Raw genomic sequence first — 10542 nt, 5'->3', positions numbered from 1 at the left:
GAGAGCTTTATTCTTTTTTGTTGTTGTTTTGTTAACATTTTGATCCTCAAAAATAGGCTTTAGTTTTTGAATGGTTATTTATTGTCATATGTCAGTAGGTTTTCAGTAATGCTATTTATGAGTTTTTTTTAAGTCGATTTATAGAACCATAGTGGTGGTTCACATTGGGAAACTTTTGATTTTGTGTGTGAGAGAAGGAGAAAATATATCATTTTGTCTTTCACTCTCAGATAAATCTAAAATTTTTCAAAATAGTTTCACCGTGTAGATTAGCACTTAGTATGTTATGATGTTTACAGTTAGTTATGTATAATTTAGCGTTTAAAAGGTTAGCATCACTAATATTCAGTATTAACATAATAATAGAGTTGCCAGATTAGTTTTGACTTTAGACAAAACACTTTTAAAAACAATAGTCTCAGAATGTTAATAAACTTCAAATATGACCTAGTATTTCTGATACCACTTTTTATAACTAAGTTAATAATCATTTCCTTTTTATAACCGGAATAAGACATGTAACTTAAATAGTATTTAAGAGCTGATAATATCATACAATGAATTTTATGCAAATACCTGAGCATACTTTAGGGAGGATAACATTAAAACTGAATGACAGCTTAGTTATGCTTTTTCTTTTGAACATAACTTTAGTCTTCATTTGAAAATTAAACTAAATCAGCCGCAACTAGTAAGTCAAAACGCGAGTGGAAGTGAAAAATTAATAATTTATTAAATATTTTGTAAAGTATAGTGTTTTATTGAGTTAGATGTATTTATTGGTGTTAAAGTAATAAGGCAGCTTAGGTCCCATAAAAAATACACGTGATTGTGTGAGGTACACATCCAAATTTGCTTATTCGCAGTAACTTAAAAGATGAGGTGAAAGCGAGTGACAATTTGTGAAAATATTTCTATTAGGTTTCAATAAATGTCATACTTTTTCATATGTAATTTGACAATCTGGAAACTTAAAGACATTTATCTGTATGCTATCTTCTGCTTACAATTTTGAAATTTTCATATATAAAGTTCAAGTATTACCAGATAAGAATTCTACATCACCACTAAGAGGTTGTTGTCTGTACTAGCGACGTGATTATATATCAAAGCTGATTGCTTTGGATTACTTTATAATCTATTTTCAACACAAGCTAATGTTGCCAGCTTGTGGAAATTTTAAACTGTCATGTAATTCTATAAAATATTTCTGCATTTTTATAAAAATTTACTATGAGCGTATCCACGAACCGGTTAATAGAAAAATGTTAGGGAAGTACAATGTTGTCATAAGTTACACTGCCAATATGGTGACAGTAATAGAAAGATGTTAATTATAACTGTTTATTTTTTCAAAATTAAAAAAAAAATAAACTATGTTGTCACATTTTACGTACAAATTAAATATACCACATCATATATTGCTTTTATATATAATTAACTGTTATAACGACCATATAATCGATTAAATATTTATATAGAGATACTTCTGCACCTTACAAACCAATTAAAAGTTATATACATATGTAAATAACAAACCCATAAATACACATTTTTTTTTGAACAAAAAAAAATAACAATTAAACCGATATTTTAACGGCCGTTGTTTTATTGTTTAACAAGCCGCGGCTTCCGACAAAAATATCGCCGTTAAATTTGCATTGGATTGCCTGTTGTTGTTAACATTATTAAGAAAAATTTACATAAGGTGGTCACTGTTTATTATTGTTTACACATTTATATTGAACATATTCTGGTAAAAAACGTTATTATGTAGTATTTTGAATATTTTTATATAAAAAATGTGAAACTACCAAGCATTTTGTAATCAAATAGTATTTTTTTGTACATAATGACATAATTGGTAAAAGAATAAAAAGAATTCTTACCTTTATATGTATATGAGAAACACACCCATCGGCGGCAGTTGATTTCTACCTTATTGCATAGTTTTAAAAATACACCGACGGAGAGAATTTTCCACTTTCATTCAGAATATACAATTTTTTTTTTTATTGTTTATTTTTTTCCAAAAAAATCAATCTGCCGGATTAGAATATTAAAGCATACCAAAAGCAAAAACAAAATGCTTGAACTTTTTGTTGTTGCCAAACCGCACCACCTTATGTAAATTCGCCTTGGTCTTTACACAGCTGTTTTCTAAAAAACAATTGTTAACCGGTTTATTTGCATCAGTACTTTTTTCATTTTATAAAAGTTGTTACTGCATGACGAAGCGAGTGAATTCTTATTAAGAAACAAAATAATAAATTCCACGTATAAGTATCGGTTTTTAATTGCTATAATATAATTAAAAATATATAAAATAACATTTTGTGTATAAATTTTATCGGGTATAAAAAAAAGTGAATTGTTTGTTGTGAAATAGAAGCGTCCTTGATCAAAAGTAAAGAAAATGTCTCAAATTACCGGTCGTGCCTTACATTATGTTTTCAAAATTGGTAATCGTTCCAAAAATTCCTTTTTCTTTCGCAATATATTGGGCATGAAGGTAAATTAAGAAGTTTTCTCTAAATTATAAAGATAAGCATAAATTGTTTTGCAATACCTTGAGTTGATAAAACGCTGTTGCTTTTAAGATAATTATAAATTAAGATAATGTGTAGATGAAGTTGTAAATATTGTTTTTAATTATTTGCTATATACTACGTTTTAGGTTTTGCGTCATGAGGAATTTAAAGAGGGTTGCGAGGCTCAGTGTAACGGGTGAGTAATTGCTGTAGATTTTTTTAATTTTTTTACTTAAATTTGTTCTTTCTTTCAGGCCGTATGATAATCGTTGGAGTAAAACCATGGTGGGCTATGGCCCAGAATCTTCACATTTTGTCTTCGAATTAACTTACAATTATGGTGTAACAAGCTATGAAATGGGTAAGAAGATAATTATCCACAGTCTACTGTAATCAGAATTTCTTACTAGATTTTACAATTTATAACCATGTGCTCTTTTTAAGTGTCAGTAATCGATTTATAATTAACCATAGGCTTCATATATTTTCTCTGAAGACAATTATGTTGTTTTCCATTAGTTTTGGTTATCTCTGTAAGACATAAAAAAGATATTTGCTAATCTCAGACCATATTCTATGCCAATCTCTTAAACAGTCTTTTCTGTCTGTCAGGGATGGCAAAATTGGTACGATGGTACTTTTTTGATACTTTTTGATGTGTAAAAGTACCGTGATACTCCCGAGTCTTATTTGATACTTTCAGGGCTACAATCTCAATATCCGATTATCGTTTAACCGGTAGTAAATCTGTTGGTAAAATAATTTTTCTACCCTAAACCACTTTAGTGGTATATGAATATTACTTCATATTCTCCATCACATCTAGAATATGAGATATTATTTCCTGAGTTTTGAGAAAACGCGCCATGAGTGCCTTAAATATAACATTTTACAAAGTACAATTTCGTAGTAATATTTGTATCGTAGCTAAGAGATACCATGCATTTCCTGCGAAAACTTCATCAAATTATATCAAAGGTGTTAACATTGAGGGACGGACACCAAATCAACATTAACGCTCATTTCAACTATAAAATGTATAAACATATTTCAAAAATTACAAACTTTTAGCAAAAAAAATTGTACTTTGGATTGTAAGAAAGCTTTAACTGAATACTCTCCCAGAGGCAATGTTCACATGTAACGACCGGGCGAATGTAATAGCTTTAAAGGGAAGGGAGCTCAAGGCAGTTAAACTGACAAACGCAAAACCATTCTACGCAAGAAAAGCTGAAAAAAATATGGGTAAAGAATCCCATAAGACTTCTTGGAATAATGAAACAGTGGGTAGAACCACAAAATCATATGGGGTGTCCCTGATGAGAGCAAGACAAAAAATCTCCTCAAAATGAGCAAGTCTGAAGTTAGTTTAATGTGTTAGTATAACGTGTTCTGAGTGGACACACAGGATTACGAGCACATTTATGCAAAATTGGACGTGCGAATTCAGACGTATGTAGAGCATGTGGAGAGGACAGTGAAACTCTGGGGCACTTTCTTTGCCACTGCCTGGCAATATTTGTTGATACTGAAACAAAATATCTTTTTCCATCCCTTCTGTCTGTTCTATAAAACGAATCCAAGTAATTTTCTTCTTTAAAAACAAATTCTAGTAATTTTTTCCGTTTTCTAATCGAGTACACAAAACTAGTCGAAAGTAAATCGAATTTAATTTTATTATAATAAATAAATATTTTTGAGTTTTTGTTTAATTTTTCGATTTTTTTATTATTGCAATTTGTACCTCCGCTGGTTATACTTATGTGTACAAAAGCATTTATCGATATCTTCATTGGTTTAAGAGTTAGCATTGGATCCTCACTCACCTTTTGGTGCACTGATTAACTTAAAATCACTTTTTTGGGGTGAACAAATCTTTTCCGCCTTTCCGTTAATATTTGTATAGGAACTTCTTAGTTAAAGCACTTAAGGTACTTATATTTACAGATGCTGTGATAATAAGTCCGAATTCTGATATAAACCAAAATATATTTATTAGTATAAATATAACTGATATTCTTAAGTAACATAGCTAAGGAAAATTAAAACAAAATAACTCGAAATCAGATGATGACTCGCGAAAATAATCATTACCAAAATATTAGAATTTGTATTCCCTATAAAAGTTGTAATAACATTTGAAATCGTACGCCAAGCAATAATCGCGATTCTTATAAAGATTTGATACTCATAACCGCGACATTTAGTTCTTTATTTAGATTTTATGGATAAAGCTGAAAACGAGTTCTGGAACACATGATTTTAGCCTGAACTCGATCTATATTGGCGTTGAGACCAATGATTTTTGTTCGAAATTGTCACCTTCGGAACTGGGTCAGAGGAAGCGTTATGGAATCGACACTCCTTCTTTGAAACGCTTCTGAAACTAGTTCTTTAATCAGTGGTTTTTGTTTGAATTTGTCAACCTCGGAACTAGCACCAAAGAAGCTTTAGGGAACATGGCGAGACTACTAGTTTTAAGGCTGTTGTTTAAGAATCTAAAGTGGTTCTGTTTTCACTGGAACTAGAAATAGTAGGTTTTATAGCAAGTTCTAAAATTTTTCCTGCGATGTTTAGTTTTCTGAGTTTTTATGAATAAATATAAGTAATAAACTCGCGGACATGACTATTCGTTTATCTGTTTAAATATCAGAGCTAGAATCATTGAATTTTGCATAAAGGGCTTTAACCTATGTGAACATTTTTGAAAAAATAGGCGAATTTTCATTATAACCATTCATGTGAATTAAAAACAATAATAATAACATATACTATCTGAGAAACAATTCCAATTAATTGGTGGACTAGTAATAGGAGGCGTGATACCTTTAATTTCAATTTATTGCACAAATTCCCATGTCGAGGAAATTATTAAAGTTACGATCTTCAAATTTTACACAAGGAACTCTGACATTCATGTGAACATTTGAGTAGTACATTTTTAGACTTTAGAGATGAGGGGGCGATGAAGCTTTCATATGAATTAAGTACAAAATTCGTAAAATGAAAAAACTTTAAATAGGAGTTTGGCACATTCCATATAAAATAAAGGCAAAAACTCGTATATATCGAAGGATGATTCATAATTTCCAAGAAATAACTATTTAGATATGAAAAGTAACCATAAATGAAGTCTGTTATTCCTTAAGTAGTTATAAGTTATCGTTTGCCATCCGCCTAAGTACATTTTCAAGTTTATAAGAAAATCGGACGTTTAAAAGTATTACTTTCAATATGATTAAACTAATAATTAAAACAATCCTTTGATAAATTTTATAATTAATAAATTTATTTTCCCCTTAGGCAATGATTTTGCTGGTGTCGTCTTAAAATCTCAAGAATCTATAGAACGTGCTCTAGCTAATAACTATCCCATGACCGATGTGGATGATAAAAAGCTCTTAATATCACCCGATGGTTATAAATTCTTTATAATACCCGAAGCCGAACCCAAAGATCAAGATCCCGTTGTAAACGTAGGCCTTTGCGTTTCCAATTTGCAACAATCTAAAAAGTACTGGCATGATTTGTTGCGCATGAATCTATTGCTCGAAGATGATAATTCCTTATTACTTAAATACGGCGATAATCAGGCGGCCTTATGTCTTAAACAAAGCACAGAAGCTTTAAATCGTGCCAAGGCTTATGGACGTATTGCCTTTGCTGTACCCAAAGACCAACAGCCTTATATTAACGATATTATAACACAAGCTGAACAGAAAATATTAACTCCTTTAATAGAATTGGATACACCAGGCAAGGAGACAGTACGTGTTATTATTTTAGCCGATCCAGATGGTCATGAGATTTGTTTTGTCGATGAGGAAGGTTTTGGTAAACTCTCGGCTGTTGAAGAAGATGCTGATAAAATGTTAGATAAATATATTGGCAAAGATCCATTCCAAAAAGAATTGGACGCTTAAGAGTAACAAATCGATGAATGATGATTTTTGATATATTTTTTTTAATACGTTTTTTAACAAAGACCCCATACACCACCAGTAGATATTGTGCAAGCACTACACATTTATTTGGATAATTATTTGAAATAATGATATTCAACCGTTAAATTTGGCAAATATATTCAATATAATGCACGGAGTATTTTCACATTTTCACAGAACTCATACAAAATTCATCATTTTCATCAAAATTTTCATCCATCACCATGTTGTCTACAATTTTATTCTCAAGATCATTAATGCTGTTTTTAAAGGTAAGATTTTTTTTATTTATTATAATAACAACAGCATTTTAAAGCTTTTAGAAGGGATTTTAATGAAACTTTAGATAATTATCCCCATAATCATAAATTAAGCGTTAATTTTAGGATTATTGGTCACTTTTTCCTTACAAATTTTCTCAATCATCCTTCGAAAAAATTTATTAAGCATTTATGAATATGGGTTTTATTTATTTAGAACTAAATTTAATAAAAATTCACAGCCGCCGTTTGTTGAAGACCTAGCTTATTATTAAACTTAAAGCATTCAAAAAAAAGAAATTTACTTTAAATTTATTGTTTTTTTTAACAAAAACTATGCATAATGTTGTCATCACTATATCCAAAGAAACCCTGTTAGACAATTTATACCTATAAGAAATTCTATCTGGATTTTGTGGTTTTAAACATTGCACTTTCAAGCATTATGAAAATACATACATATACAAAAGATATGTACAAATGAACTTATAATATATATTTTTTCTGATTTTTGTTTTGATCGAATTTGTGGTATATTTTTGCTTAATTTTTTTTCTTAATTTCTGCTTTGTGTTCATTCACTTTGTTGTTGTTGTTGTGTTTTGCTTTTCATTAAACATTATCTAAAGTTTATCAACTCAATAATACAATGTGAAATGTGTGTGATTTCTCATGCAATTGCATGTTTGTTTTTGATGATGTTTTTGCTAAAAAGGCAATGGAATCAAAAAAAGAAGGAACATGAAAACAATAGTACAAAAATTAAATGGCAAGTGATATTTATTCATCGGTTTGCATTAGGTACTTGGGTTAAAATTTTTTCGAAAATATCTATTAATTTTATAAATTGAACTTTTATAAATCTTTTTTCATATTTATTTCACATTTAAGATTCATTACATCATTATAAATATAAGAAATAAATCTATTTTTCTTCTCAATAAGAATTCATTTGAAAATACATATATTTAATTTGGGTCCGAAAGGAACTCACAGCAAGGAAATTTCAAATTCATGTAAATATATATAGAAACAATTATAATCACAAGTTTTATATCTTTACTTGGTACACTTACACCGCTTCTTTGTGACTTGCAAATTAAAATTAAGCGGCAGTGACAGATATCGGTCTTTGTACACAAGAATGTCCCGGGGACAGGGATTTTTAAAAAGCTCATGAAAGATTACCGCAAGCGATGTGTATGTATATCTACAAAAAAGGGTCGAGCTAAGCTCCTTTCACAAGTATTCGAGCTGTTTAACTCTCTGACGACCAAACCTTTTCGGTTTAGTAAATTTAATATTTTGTTTGATTGTCGATATCTATGGCCTCATAATAGTTAGTATAAGAAAATTCTTCTGCTAGGTAACTTCTAAGTCTTATGTATCGTTTCGCAAATAAAGTTGTCAAGATCGGTTGACATATGTCACACTAATCCCTACACAGATTAACCAATAATACCCTGGCGGTAGAATCCACAACTTAGACTATCTCAACAATGATTTGATCTCATGTTACCTCCCTTATATTTCACTAAACAGCCCATCCTACTTAACCTTATGGTTTTCGGACTAACCAGCATTAATAGATAAAATACAAAGCTGTTACAAAAATTACATGATCTCCAGAGAGATCTTACCAATTACCTGCATAAAAGTGCTGTGGGAGAATTAACACCAGATAACCCAAATTTATTGACTTCTTGGAGTCGAGTCATTTTAAGATCGGTTGATCTGAGGTATTGGTAGCTATGATTGCAATAATATATAGAAAATGTTAGTGAACAATAAATAAATCTAGTTGTCACTCCGCAATTGCTTGTGTAAACACGAAGATGAGCTAAGCAAAGAGTCTTAGACTGAAATGGCTAGAAAAATATTCCACCATGATCTATCTAAGTGCGATATTGGGCGCCCTTTGGATTTTAACAGATGAATAGATTTCTTTAAGTAACTGACCCTATAGATTTGCCTCCACACGTCCACTTTTTTATACCCTACACCAGTGCAGTGAGCATTAATTTCAAATACGATTTAGATACATATACATATCACAATAGACTCGTAGAGTTTCAAGTGGATGTATGTATGTACAGGAATGCACACTTTACAACTAATAATTTCCACTGAATGTGACATCAATCCGATGGAGAATTGAAGTGTTCGCAGATTTTCTTTGTATGCTTGAAAAAAGTATATTTTTGATAGAAGTAATCATAGTTTGATTCGTTTTGTAGTAAAGTAACTTTGTGAAGTACAATTCCAACTGGAACATTTTATTTTTGGGCCAACGATAGAAAACATTTTTGTTTTTTTTAGCAATTTATGTTTGCATAAGAATGTAGACAAACAATTCAAATTGGATTTGCTTTACTAAAAATTTTACTTTTAGTTTCGTTGTTTTTTTTTAAAGAAAACGACTACATACTACTATTTATAAATTAACACACTAATTCCAAATTAAATTAAAAAAACTTTTATGTTTACTGGTCATTTCTTTTCATTTAACGGTTATTATTACTTTATGCATGTTTGATCACGTTTGCTTGTTACGGTGTTTGTCTAGTTATTGCACAATTCTATAGAAATTATTCTCTTATTTACATACACACACATTTCGTTACGTTTTTGTTGACATTTACAAATTTCCCTTAACAAGTAATCGATTAGACATAATATTATAAAATAAATATTTATCCATCAATATGTAACAATAAGATTTTTGAAAAAAAAAAAAAACGAATAAAAATTGAGAAAAATACAAAAATATTACTCATACTCATTGATTTTACCTTTAAGTATAGCGCTAATTGCATGTTTACAGGTACAACAAAACATAAAACAAGATCAAGAGAAGGAGAGAGTTTGTTGAAGAGTTTTTATAATTAATTCTCAAAATACAACAAGAGCAAGAGAGTATTTGTAAATATCACCTTCTCCAGTTTACTCAATTATCTCTATGCATTGAAAACTCAACACTATGTGTGTATGTATTGCATTTGGATTTTAGTAACCAGTTTAAACATGTCCATTGAATTGTTTTGTTTTCATATTTAGTTTGAGTTTGTTATCGGTTGAGTAATGAGATACATTTAAGAAAAAAAGTGCATGCGTGAAACGATTTGAAATTTTTACTAAATAAAAAAATAATAAACAAAACAAAAGAATTTTTGTGCGTTTACTAACAAATACCTTTAGTGCGATTAAAAAAAATTACTTTAATAAATTTATCGAAAATTGAATTGTTTTTTTAAAGAATATTGAAATTAAGTTTTCAAACATAATACAACAAACAGCAGGTGTTTAAACGTGCGTGTTATATGAATTCGTGCATTTAGCAAAAAGCAAAAAATAAACGTTAATTTTGAAATAAATATTTATAGCTACCTATCTGTACAAGTATTTTTCTTCTTTGCAAGTTTGTTTTGTGTTCACTGTTCGCTTGTCGGCGCTTTAAGTTTTGTACCCTTAAATGGTAGTGCTGCTAGTTGGTTACTTTATGTGAAACGTTTCCAAATTTTTTTGGTAACTCAACTCTTTATTTGGTTCGTTTAAAACTAAAATAAGAGTTAATTTCGTATATATTCAAAATACAGCAACAACAAAACGAAATCATAAAACCGGAACCAATATTATTTTGTGAGTGTTTTCAAAATTTAATGTAAATTTTGGTCAATTAACGAAATTTGAATATTAAGTGCTTTGTAAATAAACAAAAGAAAAAAAAAACAAAAACGAAAAATATAAAAAAACTATCACAAAAAAATTAAAAAAGTAAATACAAATTCCTACACTAACAAATGATTA

At 29.6% G+C, this 10542-nt stretch overlaps 1 protein-coding gene across 1 annotated transcript; it reads left to right on the top strand.

Annotated features, from left to right (window-relative positions):
* The first annotated feature begins 2199 nt into the window (after positions 1–2199).
* On the top strand, positions 2200–6632 carry LOC111689038 (glyoxalase domain-containing protein 4). Its single transcript, XM_023451542.2, has 4 exons — positions 2200–2512; positions 2678–2727; positions 2786–2892; positions 5835–6632. The coding sequence occupies exons 1-4, from the start codon at positions 2417–2419 to the stop codon at positions 6452–6454; spliced, it is 873 nt and encodes a 290-aa protein (XP_023307310.2). The 5' UTR covers positions 2200–2416; the 3' UTR covers positions 6455–6632.
* The last annotated feature ends 3910 nt before the right edge of the window (positions 6633–10542 follow it).

Source organism: Lucilia cuprina, chromosome 3 (assembly GCF_022045245.1).
Source record: "Lucilia cuprina isolate Lc7/37 chromosome 3, ASM2204524v1, whole genome shotgun sequence".
Classification (NCBI taxonomy): Eukaryota; Metazoa; Arthropoda; class Insecta; order Diptera; family Calliphoridae; genus Lucilia; species Lucilia cuprina.
Note: the sequence above shows the minus strand (reverse complement) of the source record. Positions and strands in the feature narration are given on the sequence as shown.

Bases quoted from the DNA above. Each gene is read 5' to 3' on its own strand.
- LOC111689038 (XM_023451542.2), top strand. From the start codon at position 2,417: ATGTCTCAAATTACCGGTCGTGCCTTACATTATGTTTTCAAAATTGGT. The intron at 2,513-2,677 runs GTAAATTAAGAA...ACTACGTTTTAG, and splicing joins GCAATATATTGGGCATGAAG to GTTTTGCGTCATGAGGAATT. The intron at 2,893-5,834 runs GTAAGAAGATAA...TTTTCCCCTTAG, and splicing joins TGTAACAAGCTATGAAATGG to GCAATGATTTTGCTGGTGTC.